The 20,059-nt window shown below is 40.4% G+C and overlaps 1 protein-coding gene across 2 annotated transcripts in view; it reads left to right on the top strand.

Moving 5' to 3' along the window:
• Window positions 1–20,059, top strand: part of LAMA4 (laminin subunit alpha 4) — a 145,041-nt gene extending 124,982 nt beyond the window's left edge. For both annotated transcript variants that reach the window (XM_058735002.1, XM_058735001.1), the window contains exons 29-38: window positions 170–334; window positions 2,089–2,242; window positions 7,133–7,320; window positions 8,541–8,730; window positions 9,602–9,757; window positions 11,556–11,715; window positions 13,066–13,196; window positions 14,527–14,620; window positions 15,092–15,211; window positions 19,596–20,059. In XM_058735002.1, coding sequence (XP_058590985.1) covers window positions 170–334; window positions 2,089–2,242; window positions 7,133–7,320; window positions 8,541–8,730; window positions 9,602–9,757; window positions 11,556–11,715; window positions 13,066–13,196; window positions 14,527–14,620; window positions 15,092–15,211; window positions 19,596–19,741 — 1,504 coding nt within the window. In that variant the 3' untranslated portion in view covers window positions 19,742–20,059. The remainder of the gene's footprint in view (window positions 1–169; window positions 335–2,088; window positions 2,243–7,132; window positions 7,321–8,540; window positions 8,731–9,601; window positions 9,758–11,555; window positions 11,716–13,065; window positions 13,197–14,526; window positions 14,621–15,091; window positions 15,212–19,595) is intronic.

The raw sequence follows: 20,059 nt of genomic DNA, 5'->3' as shown, positions 1-20,059 counted from the left end.
AAAATATTCATCTATTTTATCCTGGGCCTCATGACGAGTCCGGCAAATTGCTATCTTTTCACTAGCCAGAATGTTCTATTTCAATTTCACAAGAAAACCTGTAACCTGGAATGGAACTCAAGGTAAAATGGTAGCCAGGTAGTGTATAAAGAAGCTTTTTCCTTTGCAGATATGAACTAATAGTAGATCAAAGCAGACTTGGGAGCAAGAACGCTCCCAAAGAGAAGGTGGAACAGACGCAAGCAAGTGAAAAGAAGTTTTACTTCGGTGGCTCACCCATCAGTCCCCAGTTTGCTAATTTCACTGGCTGTATAAGTAATGCCTACTTTACCAGGTATAACATTTTTATTATTCATTAATTCTGCATAATTGATTAAAAAGAGGTCAGGTCAATAATGAAAGTATTTACACTGTTAAAACTGAGAGCTATGAGGGCGCCTGGGTGGCTCAGTCAGTTAAGCGACCGACTTCGGCTCAGGTCATGATCTCACGGTTCATGGGTTCAAGCCCCACGTTGGGCTCTGTGCTGACAGCTCAGAGCCTGGAGCCTGCTTCAGATTCTGTGTCTCCCGCTCTCTCAGTTCCTCCCCTGCTCATGCTCTGTCTCTCTCTGCCTCTCAAAAAATAAATGTTAAAAAAAAAAAAAAAGACTGAGAGCTATGAAATTTAGGAGAAGCAGTAGAGGGTAGTCATTACAAGCTCTCATGTGCTCGGGCAACTGACATACTTGTTTGTGTGCAGGTTTCTTGCCTTTAAATTTCTGTATGACCTTGGTGGAGTCAGCCTTTGTTTCTTCTCCACCTAAATGCAGATAATAATAACGCCTGCCTCCTTGTTATGACAATTAAATGAGATAGTGTGCAGAAAGCACCTGGCATACAGCAAGCTGTAAATATTAGATGCAATTAATGAGAAAGAATGAAATCTGGCCGTTGTAGCATCCTGGATGGAACTGGAGAGTATTATGCTGAGTGAAATAAGTCAGGCAGAGAAAGACAGATGCCATATGTTTTCACTCATATGTGGATCCTGAGAAACTTAACAGAAGACCATGGGGGAGGGGAAGGGAGCAAAAAAAAGGTTACAGAGAGGGAAGGAGGCAAACCATAAGAGACTCTTAAATACTGAGAACAAACTGAGGGTTGTTGGGGGGTGGGGGAGAGGGGAAAGTAGGTGATGGGCATAGAGGAGGGCACCTGCTGGGATGAGCACTGGGTGTTGTATGGAAACCAATCTGACAATAAATTATAATATATATATATAAGTATATATATATAAGTATATATATATATATATAAGCATATATATATATTATAAATAAGCATATATATATATAAAAGCATATAATATATATATAAGCATATATATATATTAGATGCAATTATGTCCATACTTATTATTAACGGTGTAGTACAGAGCAACATACCCAAATCCTTGTTAGAAGTTTCAGAAAGTCTCCTTAACTTTAAACAAAGACATTAATCTGGGCCCTTAACAAAGACAATAAGGGCTCTCTGAGTAGAAGAACAGGCAAGGGAGAAACTTAATACAGATCTAGGGGCGCCTGGGTGGCGCAGTCGGTTAAGCGTCCGACTTCAGCCAGGTCACGATCTCACGGTCCGCGAGTTCGAGCCCCGCGTCAGGCTCTGGGCTGATGGCTCGGAGCCTGGAGCCTGTTTCCGATTCTGTGTCTCCCTCTCTCTCTGCCCCTCCCCCGTTCATGCTCTGTCTCTCTCTGTCCCAAAAATAAATAAAAAAAAAAACGTTGAAAAAAAAAATTAAAAAAAAAAAAAATACAGATCTAGTAACACAGAGGCAGTACCAATCACCCAGTGTGATGAGAGGAAAGGTGTTCATCTGTCAGAATGTGCTAGTGGCAGGCACAATCATCCATTCCTTGTTACATGGTTGGGTAAAGGTTTCTGATGAAGATTGTGGTTGATAAAGAAGGACCCATCACACACACACACACACACACACACACACACACACACACACATTTTAATTGCCAAAGGACTTTCGCTTCCATAATTTCCATCGCGTAATTCTGAACAGCGTTTTGAGGTTTTTTTTCCATCTGTTGTGTAGGTTGGACAGAGATGTGGAGGTAGAAGATTTTCAGCGGTACTCTGAAAAGGTCCACACTTCTCTGTATGCGTGTCCTATTGAGTCTTCGCCGTTGTTCCTCCTTTACAAAAAAGGCAAAAATTCCTCAAAGCCCAAACCAAGTCAGAATAAAAAGGTAAAAGACAATGCTGTGCCAAATCCTCAGCTGCCCTCGTATTCCATGCACACAATGCTAGACACTGATGCTTTATAAAATTTCCTCCAGTTTGCAACTGTGCGCCTATGAAAGGTAGGATTCTTCTAGCACCCCGTGTTATTGTTTACCAGCTTTGGTGTATCAATCTTTGCTCCCAAAGAAACATTTTGAATCGGCTTTTACTGTGTACTTCCAACTGCTTCTCATTGCAGGGGTTAAAATTGCTCCTTACTTAATACTGTAATTCTCCTTACCATTTGCTTTGGTGTAGCAATCTTGGGCTTCTGCCACAGTCTTGGATCTCTTTAAAGTTTCTGATCTTATCCTGTTTTCCTCCTCCTTTGACCTTCACTTCAAGCACCCACAGGCACGGTTGATCTGTGCCATCGCCTGATGCTGCTGCGTCATCGAAATCTTTTGAGTTCTTAAACTGCATCCCCTGACTACTGTTCTTTCTCGTTCATTTACTTCCAGCACGTACATTAGGTGCCTTCATTGCAGATGAAACTCTTAAGTCCTTCCCATTCTTTCAAGCTAATCCTCCCCACCCATCTTCCTGGCCCAGTTTTAACAATGCACTCGGGTGCCACTCCTCCCCCACCCCAACCCGGTCCAAGCCACCATCATCTCCCGTTTGAGCCTTGCCATAGGCTCCCAATAGGCCTCTCTCCTTCCATCCACTTCTCTGATGCTCTGTCCTCTGCACAACAGCCGCCTGCTTATAAATATGTCATATCGTGTCACTCTCCTGCTCAAAGTCCTCCCCACCCCCAACTGCACTCAGAGCAAAAGCTCCAGGCCCTATGATGTCTGAAGAGGCTCTATACCATCCAGGCCCCTTTTCCTTCACTCACTCTCCTGCCTGCACTAGAACGAGCCGTGCGCACTGCTGGAGGAAATTCTTTCTTTCCGCCTGGACCACTCTTCCCCGAAATAGCTGCACGAACAACTCCCTTCAGGATTGCCCAATTTTCATGTGTTCAGGGAGCCCTGCCTTAACCCCCTATTTCATACCAGCTGCCTTTTGCCTTCCACTGGTACTTCCTACCTCCTTTGCCTCTCCTTTTTTCCATAGCACTTTTGTCTTTTTAATTTATTTAGTGACTGTATTATGTTTACTATTTACTCTCTGCTTCCTCTGCTAGACTGCAAGCTCCCTTTTTTGTTGTTGTTCACTGATGTGTCTTAAGAGCCTAGAACAATTCACATAATAGGTGTTCAAGAAATATTTAGCGATCTGCATCATAGGGTCGTTATAAAGATTAAATGAGTTGGTCCATGAAAAGTCCTGGCACAATGCCTGGCATAGACAAACATTCAGTGAATATTAGCTGTTATATCCCTACAGAGCCTTGTGAATGTGTCTGGAGGACCAGTTCCTAAAAGTAGGATTGCTTGGCTTAAGGGAATGTGCATTCTCAATAATGAGATTATTTTACTCCCACAAACAGCACTTGAAAGAACCTATTGTCTTTCACAATAACTAACACTGGATGTGATCAAATTTTTATAATTTTGCCAATCTAACGGACAGATATGGCATCTCATTGTAGTTTTAATCTGCATTTCCTTGAATGCTAGTGAGGCTGAGCATCTTTTAGAGGAAGAACTGATTTCTCTCCAAGACTGGCTTCTGAGCCATCAGCAAGAGGAAAGCATCGCCCCACCCTCCAGCTTCTCGCTTCTGATGGTTTTGCACTGGCCGCTATACCTTGAGCACTTCCCTTTAGATTTCAGCTTGCATGGACCACTTTTTAGAACCCCCATGCAACTTCTCCTTGGTTCACACGATTTATCAATGTAAATAGAATAATTTCATTTATGTATAATCCAAAGTTAGTAATTTTTCAGGATCCTTTCCTGAATTTCACACAGAAGACTTTTTTAAGTGATTCAGGCAGAGAAATAATTTCATTGACTTTTATGAAGGCTTTTACTAGAAGATAATATAAAGGAGTCTTCAGAGGAGACTATGAGGCTCCGATGAAATAGTTCTGTCACCTTGTCACAGTGATGCTAAAATGTTTACCCTGAAATTGTTCAGCTGGGACTTGAGCACGGGTCAGTGGGTCCTATGCAATAGGTTAATACAGGCTGATGAGGAAAACCAACCTTCTATGGTATACACCCAACCCCTTTAAATGAATACAGTTTTCTATTTGAAGCTGTCCATCAAATGTAGTTTCCTAACAAATACTCATAGTCTCAAGGGTATAATAAACAGCCCTTGGAACTATTGACACACACTTTTCAATAGTATAGGAAACCTCTTAGCCTTTCTTGTAAAAAGTCTTAGAAATTCAGCTTCAGAATAACAGATACAGAAGCACTTTAGATTCCACTTATATTAGAATGCCAAATGTTTGCTAATCTTCTCTCATATTTACCCTTGTATCAATAGCTTCTTAAATACCTACCAAGAAAAGCTTGTGGCCTTCGGTTTAATTTTTTATCAAGGCCAATTCATAGCAATTTGGGCTTATAACAACTTATTTTCACAGTAACTTCCTAATAGTCCATTTTATGAATATGTTATAATTTATTTAACCATTAATAGACTTCAGTGCTTTCTAGTTTTCTTCATTTATGGGTGAATACCATGGTACATTAATCTTTGATTTTATTGCTGAATAAACTTCTATGAAATATTCTTAGAGGTAGACTTATCGGGTCAAGTCAAACTACTTTCCAAAACAGGAACAGCGATTTATACTCCCCCATGAGTACGTAAGAATACCTGTTTTACTGCCTATGTTCTATCCTGAAAATTTTTCATAATCTCTATGTTTTTAAATTTAATTGGGAACATAGTTTCTCAAGTGGTGTTTAGTGTGATAATGAAGATTTTATATATTAGACATCAATTCTGGAGTATTGGCCAACATTCCAAAGAATTGATCCCTACACACAGGGCAACCCAGTATATTAGGTATGTGACCTCATCTACCTGGATGTAGGTGTTTGGACCAGGGTAGATTATGTGAACTAAGCTGGGCTATCAGATTCCTTTCCTTAGAAACTTAGAACCCGGAGACACCTGTCTGGGCTGGCCATTGAATAGAAAACATGGAATAACTCTATATTAATCATGCACGAGAAAGAAAGCTGCTTTATAGAAAGAGAAAAGGCAGAAAACTGTCCTGCAGAGAAAGAAAAATGAAAGCAGATAGTCTGAGAAAAACAAAGCTGAGATACCAGAGACATTTGGAAAAGAAGTATCTTGATTCTTCTTACTTTTCCAATTCCTGATTATTGCCTGTGGTAGGACCCTGCTATACTGTACTATCTTTTCTGGGATTGTGTTAAGATACTTCTATATCCCTATAACACATTACTGTCCTTTTTCTTAAGTAGCTCGAATACTTTGGCTGTTATCTGAAACAAAAGAAACTTAGTGAATTGAAATAGACCCTCAGAGAAAAAAATTACAGTAGTGTAGTCAAAGTCTAGCGGGTTCAGGTTCCCCACACATACAGCTATTTTAGGATAGTAAACTGAGACTCTGTATTATATGGTAATGAAGTAATTAAGTTATACTTGTCTTCTTTATTACTTATTATTATTATCATTCAGAGCATATATCCACAGAGGATTTAGAGTATTTGGTGGCCATATATAAATATACCAGAGTTTATTAATTTTTGCAGCTGACAAGAGACAGAGCCTAGTCTATGTGTTCCCACACTGAAGCAGAAAAAGGCAGGGCTGGTAACTTGAGACCGTCATAGTCCGATAGTCCATTGCTTTGCTGACCCCTGTAGTTGATTCACAGTTGTTCTCTTCCCATAGCTAAGTGGATGCACAGACTGAGACAGCGAGATCCTCTCCATAGGAATGGAAAGAAGGAGGAACCAGAGTGGAGGGTCCCCAAACCCCCACCGACCACTCACCCCCACCCTCCCGAAAAACAAAACCCCATCCTCCAGCCAGTCATCTAAAGTCCTTTCCATCTGGCAACAGCCTGTCTTCCACTTTGCTATCTAAGTGTCTGCTTTTTCAAATCAATTTTCAGTTCCTCAAAAAAAAAGGAGCCATTTCCCACTCACCTTTCTCTTCCACACCACACACTGCCCGTGGAGGGCATGCAGAATCACTCATTTCCTTCCAGGTCATTTCTACCTATTAGGTTTTCAATAAACATTGCTGGAGTAAATGAATAAATGTCTGATCAGATTTATTTTCATTTACTTTAATTTTGCTTCAGAAACTAAGACTAGACAACCGTTCCATATTAGCCTGTAGTCTCAAAGCTCTAAATTTTAAAATCAATAGCGCAATTTAAGAGCACAAAGTAATTTTTAAGTATTGCTCTATACCTTGTCGCATAAACGTTTACTACCTATCTCATCACCAAAAATGCTCTTAAATATGTTGAAGGTGTTACTGAGTATGTTAACTTTTTGCACAGCATGCATAAATAATAATCTGTGCGTTAAAGAAATATCGTTGTCTATGATTTGAGGCCTTTATTGATCGATTCTCTCAGCATTCTTTTATTGTCAATATTTCCCTTTTCCACCATTCGTTAAGATGTGCATTTAATTTAAATGTACAGCCAGTTACCTCTGTAGCTTCAGGTTAGCTCTACTTTACCATCACAGACTAGAATTTTGGATTTGTTAATATGCTGCGTTGTTGTTGTTTGTTGTTTTTAATGCCACAGCTACTGCTATCATTTGCTTAAGGAAAGAGAGGGGCCTACTATTTGATGAATGGAAGATCCACAAATAGTACACGTTTTCCTTCCTATTTTGTTATGATGTTGATGATGATGATGATGATGATTAACAATAAAGAAATCACAAATGAACTTTTGCTGCTAGTATATCACTTTTATCCCTGAATATGATTTATTTCCTATTCTTATAGGGAGAAAAAAGTAAAGATGCGCCTTCAGGGGATCCTGCCAGCCTGAAGTTCCCAGAGCGGAATGCTCCAAGAGATTCCTACTGCCACCTTTCCAACAGTCCTAGAGCAATAGAGCACGCCTATCAGTATGGAGGGACCGCCAACAGCCGCCAAGAGTTTGAACACTTAAAAGGAGATTTTGGTGAAAAGTAAAGTAACACACGGTCCCTTCCAGAAACTTAATGCTATGGCTGGACTTCATCCTTGTTTGCCATAGCCATCTTTTTCTTACGATCTTTCCTTTCTGTGCCACCTTAATCCTATTGTTTTATCACCAAAATAACGCCACATAGTACGTGATTCATGCTGCCCAATAAATTACATTCTATGTGACTTTCTTCCCAAAAGTAAGATGCAACCGGCAGCATTCTCCTAGGAGTTGGCTGCATTGTATCAAAAAAGAAAGATAATCAAAGAAAGAAACATGGGGCAAATTTCAAATGACTCATCTTCTAACCTTGATATTACCTTCCTTCCCCCATATAAATCGCTTTCAGATTGAAAGTGGGGGTGTCTCTGAACTACTGGAAGGTTAATAAGGAAAGACACTGAAGACACAAAACCACTCTATCTCCACTAACCCTCACGCTATCTGTAAAGCCCAGCACCTCTTCCCAGTATTCTGAAAATCTCCAGGTTACTGAGTACTTTTAAAGACTTCTTTAGTGTTGGTACCCAAATATCCTTATATAGGTCTTATATCCCTTTCAAACCTTCATAGAAGCAATGCATTCAAAAAGAAACCTCTACTGCCTTCTAACTTGCTGTCTCCCTAATAGGCAGTATCCGTATTTTATGTTCATTGGGAAGAATTTAGAGTTAAATCAAACTAGAAATTAGCCTAATAAACGTATCTTATCTATATGGCCTGGAGACAAATGTCTAGAAAGTTTTGTTTAATTCCTACACATTCTGGTGACTGGTTTTAACAGGTGATATCTATTGATTCATTTTTACTGGGAAATAGAAAACGAATCTGTATTTTAGACATTACACAAATGATGTTGTTTCAATGCAAATTTTTATATGCACATTCATTCCTGACTAGCATTTTTTGTCCATGTGAATGAACTCAATGCAACCACATTTTCAAAGTAAGACACATTCTGATCCATAAGTGAAACAATGCTTCCTTAAATGTAGAATGTAGCCCTGCCGTATAAAGAAGCAGGGAAAGATTTACATTTTTTGAGTTAATCACGCTTTCCCAATATCCATTAATTAATACTAAGGCATAATTAGAAATAATGCTGCTTAGGATTTGATAGAATGGCTACTCATTCTTCCTTACACTCTGTTTCTGTGGGAAACCAGAGATCACCCTCAGTCTCATTTTACAGAGAGTAAGCTTTTTCTTTTCCTTTACCAGATCTCAGTTTTCCATTCGTCTGAAAACTCGTTCCTCCCATGGGATGATTTTCTATGTCTCAGATCAAGAAGAGAATGACTTCATGACTCTATTCTTAGCCCATGGCCGCTTGGTTTTCATGTTTAATGTTGGCCACAAGAAACTGAAGATTAGAAGCCAAGAGAAATACAATGATGGAGTGTGGCATGATGTGAGTTGAAGGTTGAGAATATTATGATGAGCAAATATTCACCGTTGTCAAATGGACTGACATTAATGCCCTAGTGGTCTCTCTCAAAATACCCATTTTAAAATTCTATTGCCATGTGCTCAGAGTTCAATTTGGAAAACTTTTTTAAATTCCTTATAAAAATCTTGAAGCATATTATTAAAATGAGTGTAATTTTTTCGTGTAATTATTTTCACCAAAGGACCAATGGCAAACATAAACTGAAGTTTAATTTCTAATGAATTTTCACTTGTTTCTTTCCCACTGCCTGTAAGTTTCTCAATTTTAACAGCAATTGCTGAGTGTCTTTTATAGGCTAAGCTGTGGAAGATACAAAGCGAAGAGTAAATTGCTTAGTTAGGAAGATAGAATAACCACTGGGAGACTATCTAAATATTGACGCAAATCAATGTTATGTAATGGAAAGAGTAAGAAATGTAAGATGCATGACAATTAATTGCAATAAGTTTAGGAGAGGGAGAAAGCAAGTGGGCTGGTCAGCGGGAAAAAGCTTCATTGAGAACTCTACTAAATATGTATAAGCTGTATTCAGAAATTCAGCCTGTCACTTTAAATCAAGCTTTAAAGGAAAAAACTAAACTCTCGACCTTCAGAGAAAGGACCAGCATTTTATTTTTTTTCTCAATGGTATCATTTTTTTAAATATGAACTTTATCGTCAAATTGGGTTCCATACAACACCCAGTGCTCATCCCAACAGGTGCCCTCCTATTTTAAAGAACTTCTGCAGATTTCCCACAGTACTGTAACACCAAAGGTAGAAGAGGCAACCCAGCCTTCCCCCCCAATCTTGGGATATACTTGAGATGTGGTCTTTTCTTTCTCTCCATCAGGTGATATTTATTCGGGAAAAGAGCAGTGGCCGACTGATAATTGATGGCCTCCGAGTCCTAGAAGAGAGTCTTCCTCCTACTGGAGCTGCCTGGAAAATAAAGGGTCCTATTTATTTAGGAGGTGTGGCTCCTGGAAGGGCTGTGAAAAATGTCCAGGTAAGCTAGGCATGACCAGGTAGAGCCACTGACCTTTAGAGCTGGAAGATTATTTAATCTAGGCCCTCGTTTTACAATCAGCCAACTGGCAAGAGTGAAACTGGAGTTTCGCTGGATATAGGCTATCAAAGTGAGAACTGTCCCAGGGGGTGTCTGTCTTGCCTCTGGCATTACAAAGTCAGGAGTGATCTTTTGATTCTATGGTAGAGGGGAGATGAAAAAGTTTCAGAGGTATATAAGCTGTCATGAAAAGTTATGCCTCACGGAGATACTTGGTTGGTTGTTCAGCAAGTACCCATTCTTTTAGGAAGAAAGAAAGAAAGAAGAAAGAAAGAAAGAAAGAAAGAAAGAAAGAAAGAAAGAAAGAAAGAAAGAAAGAAAAAAGGAGAAAGAAAGGGAGAGAGAGAGAGAGAGGGAGGGAGGAAGGAAGGTCATTCCATTATATATTATTGAGTGACAAAAAACTTTTGGGCCATTGGGCCATTATGTAAACTACGATTTCATTTTTGTTTCCTACACACACACATACACACAGACACACATGCACACATAATTTGTAAATGTGGAAGGAAATGTGGTTACTCCTGCAGAAAAGCAGGGGTATAGTAAAAAACATGTTATTTTTATATTTTAAAAGTTAAAATTGCACCTTTACAAAAATATTTAGCAATAAAGGGGATGTATCAAAGGGCTAATTTTTTTCTTAACAAATATAGATTTGACTTTAGCACAAAAGATTAATGCATTTCTAAGATTCCGTAATATATGTGGATAAAGCAAAACAAGGGAGGAGCTTGTGTTATAATTAGATTTTAGGCAACTAGCCCCAATTTCATGACAATCCCTTTAAAAGTAAGGTTTCCAAAGCAGTATAAAATCAGCTGCCCAAAGTGGCCCAAGTTTCAGGTCATGAGGTGTGATAAATGCTCAACCACAAGATCAGGTAATGAAGCCAGAAATGCAAGCTTTCTGCTGCTTATTTAACCATGGTAGACTTAACAGTTAAGAACTTTTAGCTGTGGAGCACCTGGGTGGCACAGTTGGTTAAGCATCTGACTTTGGCCCAGGTTATGATCTCATGATTTGTGGGTTCAAGCCCCACTTTGGGCTCCACACTGACAGTTTGGAGCCTGCTTGGGATTCTCGCTCTCCCCCTGCCCCCCCCCCCCAACTCATTCTCTCTCTCTCTCTCTCTCAATAAATAAACTTAAAAAAAAATAATTTTCCTTGCCCTTATCAGCATCAGGTGATCTTGGGCCAGCTGTCATCCTTGAAGGAAAACAAACTAGGATCCTTCTAATATTTAATTTGAAAGCCAAAACTGCAATTTATTTTGTCATAGTGTATGTAAAAACTTTCATAGCTAATTACTGCAGGCTGACAGTCTCAAATACAAAATCCCGGCTTCAAAGAACCAGTTGAGGGGCACCTGGGTGGCGCAGTCGGTTAAGCGTCCGACTTCAGCCAGGTCACGATCTCGCGGTCCGTGAGTTCGAGCCCCGCGTCAGGCTCTGGGCTGATGGCTCGGAGCCTGGAGCCTGTTTCCGATTCTGTGTCTCCCTCTCTCTCTGCCCCTCCCCCGTTCATGCTCTGTCTCTCTCTGTCCAAAAAAAAAAAAAAAAAAAAAACCAGTTGAGAAGCTACTCCCTGGAAAACAACTGATCCTTCAGATAGCTAAGATAACACGACCAGGAACTGCTTCATTTCTCTCGGGACTCGAGTCCCTTCCTTTTGTTTCCCTTTGGTGCACCTGTGAGTGTTGAGAAACTAGATTTTAAGGAATGTCTTCTTCTCTCAGATAAACTCAGTCTACAGTTTCAGCGGCTGCCTCAGCAATCTTCAGCTCAACGGGGCCTCGATCACCTCTGCATCTCAGACATTTAGCGTGACTCCTTGTTTTGAAGGTCCGATGGAAATGGGAACGTACTTTTCAACAGAAGGAGGATACGTGGTTCTAGGTAACAGTGACTTCCGCTCAGAACATGAATCATGAAACCCTTCTCTCCTGGAGGTGGCTGACAGGGATCTTGGGCTCAGAGTTAAAACTTCAGAATGCCAAACTCACTCAGCCCTAGGAAATGGCTTCTTTTCACAAGAATCGCCTTTCTCGCCTCCTGCCATGCCAGACCGGTCATGTACGTCCGTCCCTGTTTGCTTCCCCTGACCAGAGCTTCTCCGCAGCTGCCACAACTCTGATGTAGACCATCTGGGCTCTTTTAGAATTTCCTGTGCTGCTCTGTGGTCTAACCTGGGTCAACTCTTAGCCACCCTGCTCTCGTCCTTCTCTGCTGCCTCTTAGCATGACCCATTGTCCCTACCAAAGGAAGTTCCGCTTCCTCCCTTTGCCCTGCATCCCCACCCTTTAGAAATTTTATGTCTGGATTTTTAGTCTCCTCACCTATGACTCTGTCATTCATTGAACCAAGTTTTTATTGTATACCTCCAGTATGTCGGTACCTGTGCCGAGGGATGGAACGTGATAGTTCTGAAAATAAATACATAAAGCCCTAACAGACTACACGCAATCACCATCCAAGCCACCCCAACAAATATTCCATAGAGCAAACATTAGGCATGGCAGTGCAGCCAAGTGCAGGTCTTGGAGTGAGCTCGGACGTTCTCAAAAAGAGTTCATTTTCTTGCATCACTGCAACAGCAGCTCCTAACTGCTTCTACGGCTCTCACGTTTCCTTTCCTCTGAAGTGCTCTGCAGTCCTGGTAGCAGTTACCTTTATCAAAACTTATTTTAAAATACAGACCTGATCAAGTCCACTCCCTTGAGCAAAATAAAGGGAAACTTCCCTGCGGGAGCTCTAGCGCCCTTCCCCCCCCCCCCCCCCCCCACCCAGGGCTCCCCACTCGCCAGGCCTCCCTCTACGCTTGCAAGGGACAGCCCAGCCACCCTGGCCTCCACAGGGCTCCCCAAAAGTCCCAGGCTCTGTACTCGTGTCCAGACCACTTCCTCTGCCCAGGTTGCTCTTTTCTCCTCCTCACTTGGAAGCGTTAAGTGGTCCGGCTGGCCGGAATCAGTTTCTCCTCCACTGAGTTCCCACAGCCATGGCGCCTTTTCCACATGCTGCCCCCAGCCCACACCCCACGCCGCCCAGCAGGAGTGGGGTGCTAGTTATCTCAGACCCCATGGGGCTTGCCCACCGTGTGTCTGACATGGGAGATACCACTTTCTGCTTTACCGATTGAAAAATCTGCCAAACTTTCAAAAACAGGTATAAAAATACATAATTACAAAATCACACCATGGTTGCAAAATTTAGGTGGCTGCTTTTGAGAGCTAACGTTTCTCTCCACAGATGAGTCTTTCAATATTGGACTGAAGTTTGAGATTGCATTTGAAGTCCGTCCCAGAAGCAGTTCCGGAACCCTCGTTCATGGCCACAGTGTCAGCGGAGAGTACCTGAATGTTCACATGAAAAAGGGGCAGGTAGTGTGGGAAAAGTTGTTTTTTTTTTTTTTTTTTTTTTTTTTTTTCAACGCTTTTTATTTATTTTTGGGACAGAGAGAGACAGAGCATGAACGGGGGAGGGGCAGAGAGAGAGGGAGACACAGAATCGGAAACAGGCTCCAGGCTCCGAGCCATCAGCCCAGAGCCTGACGCGGGGCTCGAACTCACGGACCGCGAGATCGTGACCTGGCTGAAGTCGGACGCTTAACCGACTGCGCCACCCAGGCGCCCCAAAAGTTGTTTTAATAGACCATCTATCTCCTTTGACCTTGGATTCTAGATCTGAAGCGGATTTATGTCACAGAATTAGTTCATCAATCTTTCCTAAGTGGAAAAAAAGAAAACCCAATAGGGAAGCTATACGTGGAATTTAAATGCAGGCAGTACTTAGATTCAGACTCATAGTTGGGAACTGATTCCATTAGAGCAAAGAGCCATGAAAATGTGACAAAGCTAAAAAAAAAAAAAAAAAAAAAAATCATCAACAAAATGGAATTAAAAGATTGTAATAAAAGAAAGCATTTTTACAACAAATGAGAGCAGCAAACATATCCAGCTGTCAAAATGAACTCTAAAGCATCTTTCTCTCTACAATATATGTGCATACCAGATGTGTATATGTGCGTATATGTACATAAACATATATATTCTTTTCAATTGCTAGAAATCAAAAAATTGTTATAGTTAAGCACCACTTTCATCCTTAAAAATTATGACTAAAGAACATTCATGAAAGTGTTTGAATAAATATTAAAGAAAAAGCAGCATATTTTCATTTATGTCCCTAACTTAATAGAACTGATTTTTTTTTAATTCTGGTACTGGTAAACCATATGATGATAAAATCCTTATATGGCACTTACTGTGTGTCAGGAACTGTTCTAAATGTTTCCTATGGACTAACTCATTAAAAACCCCCCCGCCCCCCACCCCCCCCCCGCAGTGGCTCTGTGAGGTAGGTTTTACAAATGAGGAAACAGAGGCACAGAGTGAGGTGACTGGGGCACCGGGTACGAACCCAGGCAGTCTGGCTCCACCAATACCTTAACCTGCTTTGCAGAACACATTCCGTCTTTTGAAATTAAAGGAATTTATGCTATTATCTTCTTGTCCCTCCCCCCCAGCTTCTCTCCTGTGTCATTATTTTGTCCTCTCCTAGGAACAGTTTACTCTCTATAGCCTACCAAAGAGTGACCCCTTGTGTTCACATTGCAAAGCTAATCGTTTGCATGTGGTTAATTTAAGAAATCTAGTTTTATCAGGAGAAGGAGAGATGAAATTATATAATAATGTTCCCTGTCTTTTGCAGGTCATAGTGAAAGTCAACAATGGCATCCGAGACTTTTCCACCTCAGTAACACCCAAGCAGAGTCTCTGTGATGGCAGATGGCACAGAATTACAGGTGAGGAAAACAGAGTGTCCTGGGCTTCCTTTGTAAAGAGAGCCTACACTCCCATGTGTGGAGTGATGGCTTAGGAGAACTTAGACTACAACTTATATGATAAAATAGGGAATGGATGACAGTCTAAACATGGCCAAGAAAAAAAAAATCGCATGTTACCATATATATTGAATCCACACGTGATTTGAACATTTGAATACTGCCAAAACGGTCTTAAGGGGTTGTTTAAATAATGCACAATTTATGGAGCAAAGGAAAAGTAGGAGAAAAAGTATCCTAAATATTCTCCCTTTCACAGGAAAATGTTACAGTGATTGCTCGGTTAGACGTTGAAGTTTATAATGATATAGAAGAAAGTGTGGGGTTTATTCTGGAACAAATATAAGCCATTGCTGTTATAAATGAGTCCCTTTTGTGTGAAGATTAATGATTCCAGTGTCGTGTTTGACCAGTCTTTTCCTTGTATTTCAGTTATTAGAGATTCAAATGTGGTTCAGTTGGATGTAGACTCCGAAGTCAACCACGTGGTTGGACCCCTGAATCCAAAACCAGTTGATCACAGGGAGCCTGTATTTGTTGGAGGTGTTCCAGGTAAGAGTTATTTAAAAGGGACAAGTTTCCAAATCCAAAAAACAGTAAGTTCTCATTATTGTTATTATAGTATTAATTATTGAGCCATATGTTTTCCTAATTCACCTCCAAGGATTTTATATACAATGTCCTTTCATAGGAACAAGTATAGAACCACGCTCCAGACTCCTACCTTGTAGATATTACTCTCCCTTTGCTATATATGCTATTTTTTTTCTCTTTTCCATTTCTCAGATCCACATAGTGAAACACACACCCTACTTTTTTCTCTAACACAAAGAAAACCCATTTACTAATACTGCTCTAAGATCTGAGAATCTTGGGGGACTAAAAGTTTGCTGGTAATTACTTCCCTTCCTTACTAAGAAAGAAGTTCTTTCTTACTGAGAAATACATAGTTCTCCTTGTCCAAGATTAGTCTGAATTGTGAAAACAGCTGCAGACCATAAGTTCTTTTGTCCCTATGAAGTGACAGTCCCAAAGAGAGGTTCCCAGCTGCCATCCTGCAAACATCATCAGTAACATTGCTGCTGGTACAATCCAGGATGGTCACAGAAGGACTCTCATGGACCCCCCACAATTGTTTTAAACCTCCGGAGCAGGGACCATGACCTATTGAAAGTGTTTGTTTCACACATTTCACTAACTTGGAAAAACTGAATGTTAAAGCTAAAGAGAGAGAGAGAGAGAGAGAGAGAGAGAAAGAGAAACCCCAGCTTTTACATCTGGAATTTGGTGGAGATTTTAAGGAAAAACTTAACATGGTTTTTCCTTGTGTCCTACCTAGATTATTTTAGACTGACCCATGTAAAGGCAAGTAATACTTTAATGAAGAGAGTGAGAGGGAAAAAAAAGAGAGTGAGAAAACACAGATAAAATTAAGCACCTGACACTGGGTAGTCACAAAATCATACCATCTAAGCATTCCTCTGCTTTGTAACATGAATTTTTCAAATACTAGTATTGACAATAACAGTAACTCACTGATGAAACAGTTGAGACCTTCCTCTTCTTTACGTCCACTATCCGCGCCCATCTCCATTCCCCAGCCCTCTCCTTTGGCTCCAGGCCGCGGTTCTCAAAGGGATTCTGGCAAAGGCCACCACTGAACTTCCTGCAGGCGGTACATAAGAAGTGTCAGTTCTTCTGTTTCTGTACATTGCCTTCTTCCTGGAAACCACAACGTGGTTTAAAATATTTCACACGTTCCCAAGAGCGTGCAACACCAAATTTAGCAAGGCCCTTGATCTTCTGGCCCCTCCTTACCCCTGCCTCTGGGGTCTCTCCACACCTTCTGAGACTTACAGTTTTCTGAATGCTCAGCAATGCTCTCCTTGCTCCGGGCCTTTAATAGCACACAGGGAAATGTTCTTGCTTCCCTCCCTCCATACGTTTGGAGGAACAACTTCTCCCACTCTTTTCCCAATTTAACCCCTTATTGACCTTTAGGACTCAGCTCCCACCTCTACTCACACACACATCCCCTGCTCTTCCTAGAATGTGCTACATTTACATATCCCTTTTGTAACACTTAACCACAGACTATTGTTGAAATTCAATAGTATACTCCTTGCTGCTAGGGGCCCGTGACTTCATTCAACACAAAACAAACATTCACGGTCTACTAAGCACTGTGCTGGGCTCCCAGAGAAGGACAAAACAAGCACGGCCCTCCTTCACGGAACTGACAGTATTTGTTCTTTCCTTTGCACCAAAGTGCTTTACTCTATCATTCAAACAAGTATTTCTCCTTGATTCTTGTCTGTTGTCAGAGTGTGATCCCAGCATTACACACTGCCATCATCTCCCACTACAAGAGCTGCTAAGCTCCATAGACTGGGTGGGAAAGGTGGACCTGAAGCCAGACTCAGCCTGCCTGAGGCATATAATGAACAGCAAATTTTAGCTAAGGAGCCCGCACACAGGAACTAGTGGGCCAGGGGGAGCTAACCACCAACCCACTGCACCATTACAGCTTTTAATTCCATCTAGAAATGTGCCAGCAAGGCTAGAACGAAAGCAATTATAATTTAAGCTGAATGTCATTAATTACATCACATTGAGCTGTTCAACATTAATTCCACTAAAATCACATCAGAAACCGAGGCATGAAAAAAGAATAAAGGAAATTAAGGCATAAATAAACCTCTTATTTGGAATCCTATTGGAATTCCAACCAGTTCTCTTCTATCATGCGAACCCTGATAACACTATTTCTGTCAATAAAAAGTTAATGCATTTAATGAACTATATTCCCCAAAGTCAATTTTATTGTATAATTTAAAAATCAAAATTAGAAATTAAAAAAAATTGTGGGAATGGAAGCTGATACAGCCACTCTGGAAAACAGTACGGAGGTTCCTCAAAAAACTAAAAATAGAACTACCCTACAACCCAGCAATTGCACTACTAGGCATTTATCCACGGGATACAGGTGTGCTGTTTCGAAGGGACATATGCAACCCCCATGTTTATAGCAGCACTATCAACAATAGCCGAAGTATGGAAAGAGCCCAAATGTCCATTGATGGATGAATGGATAAAGAAGATGTGGTATATATATACAATGGAGTATTACTCGGCAATCCAAAAGAATGAAATCTTGCCATTTGCAACTACGTGGATGGAACTGGAGGGTATTATGCTAAGTGAAATTAGTCAGTCAGAGAAAGACAAAAATCGTATGACTTCACTCATATGAGGACTTTAAGAGACAAAACAGATGAACATAAGGGAAAGGAAACAAAAATAATTTAAAAACAGGGAGGGGGACAAAACAGAAGAGACTCACAAATATGGAGAACAACTGAGGGTTACGGGAGGGGTTGTTGGGAGGGGGAATGGCTAAATGGGTGAGGGGCATTAAGGAATCTACTCCTGAAATCATTGTTGCACTATATGCTAATTTGGATGTAAATTTTAAAAAATAAAAAATAAAATTAAAAAAAGTTTTTAATTAAAATAATGTAATCCACACATACACACACATTTGACTGTTCCTCTACTGAAAAGCCTGCATTATTCTATCATAGTCAGGCTTTTAACCCAAGGAATGTTCTTAATACCGTGTTGATTTTATTAATCAGTTACTTAGGGTACTGGGGTACTTTATTGTCACTACCTACCATAAATTGTGTGGTGAATTATGCAGACCATAATTTCTATATGAATTATTTTCTCTAGATGATGTTCCCCATAAACCAAGGGTGGTAAGCTTGAGCAGAATGAAAAGGCATGTTCTAAAACTAGTATCCAAAATGGGCAGAAGAAATAGATGTTTCTGCCCCTTACACTCTTTCCTGTTCACTCATTTTTATTCTGGTGATGGAGTACACTGAGCAGCCTTGAAGAATATATATAGTCATACTAATCTAGAGACAAAGGGAATTGATCTCAGCCCCCTTCCAAATCTAAAACTTGATAATTATTCTAAATATGAAATGCTATTTCCATGATTTATTTTCAGTACAAAGCTTCTGCACAGTCTTAATCTACACTGCTTAGAAAACTTATTACAGCTGCTTGATGGTATTTAATTTGCTGTCCTGTTTTATGTTTCTTCCTGAGTTAGTGATTTCAAAGTGTTTTCCGTCTCTTATCTGCTACTGCTCACATAGCTGTTTGTTCATAATAATAAGCTTTGACTAAATGGATTTTAATTCCATGAAATTTCTAAGTCCTCTCAATTGCTTTAAATTATATTGCTTCTATCATCCAACACATTTAATTTTATCTGTACAATTAATAAGCATAAGGCTTCTTCTAGATCTCTAATTAAGATAAGGGGAGAAGGTTCCCCTGGCATTCTACCGGGCACCTGTGCCCATACAAAGACTAGTCTAATTATCATTATCCCATTTATAGTTCTCAAACCCTGAGCTCAGAAAAATTAAAATTTCATTTATATGAATTCATTATTTTCTCATTATATTTTATGAACTTGGCAAAAATGTGGAGGCTTAAAGGCAAAGGGTGATGATACAAATTAAGCAGAAACATGAACCAAGTCTAAAAACAGTGTGGAAGCTAAAATTCCTTTCCCTTTTCTCATTAAATCACACAAAAATAAGTATAGATCCTGAAAATTCACTACCGAAGCTTTATATATAAGTGGTAGATTTCAGCCCTGGAAGACAAATGAAATCTACTCAGAAATTTGATCAGGGAAAACATGGCAAAACTTTAAAATTACCACATGTTCATATTTCTTCAAAGGCAGATAAAGTTCCTGAGAAAAGGAGTCAATTATAATTATATTCCATTTTTGACATGGAAATCATCTTGATGATGTGAGCAGTTACTATGTATATTTCTGCCCAAGTAATATTTGGACTTGGAATGCCTCACTTGCAATCTTGGTTTTTTGTTTCTTTCTTTTTTTCAGAGTCTCTGCTGACCCCGCGCTTGGCCCCCAGCAGACCCTTCACAGGCTGTATCCGTCACTTTGTGATTGACGGGCGGCCCGTGAGCTTCAGTAAAGCAGCCCTGGTCAGCGGCGCCGTGAGCATCAACTCTTGTCCAGCAGCCTGACGCAGCAGAGCAAAACTGCCCCTACGAAGTTCTTGAGAGCACTGAAAGAAACGCAAAGCCAGCTGGGAGGAACAGCGACTTTTCCTCCCGGTGGGAGCCTTCATCTAGTTGAGCAGGACTTAAATGAATCGTCAGGGACTGGGTGTTTAATAATTTCTTACTTGGATTCTGACCTTGGATCCAAAAGGTCTCCAATGAACAACAATCAAAGGAGTGTTACACTTACTTGTATTATTTCCTGCTGGTGAAATTACTGTTCCTGTTTCTAATAAAATAGAAGGGATCCTAAATAAACACTGGCACACATTTTTTTAAGTA

This window comes from Neofelis nebulosa, chromosome 6, assembly GCF_028018385.1.
Source record: "Neofelis nebulosa isolate mNeoNeb1 chromosome 6, mNeoNeb1.pri, whole genome shotgun sequence".
Lineage (NCBI taxonomy): Eukaryota > Metazoa > Chordata > Mammalia > Carnivora > Felidae > Neofelis > Neofelis nebulosa.
This window is presented reverse-complemented; position numbering and strand designations above follow the sequence as displayed.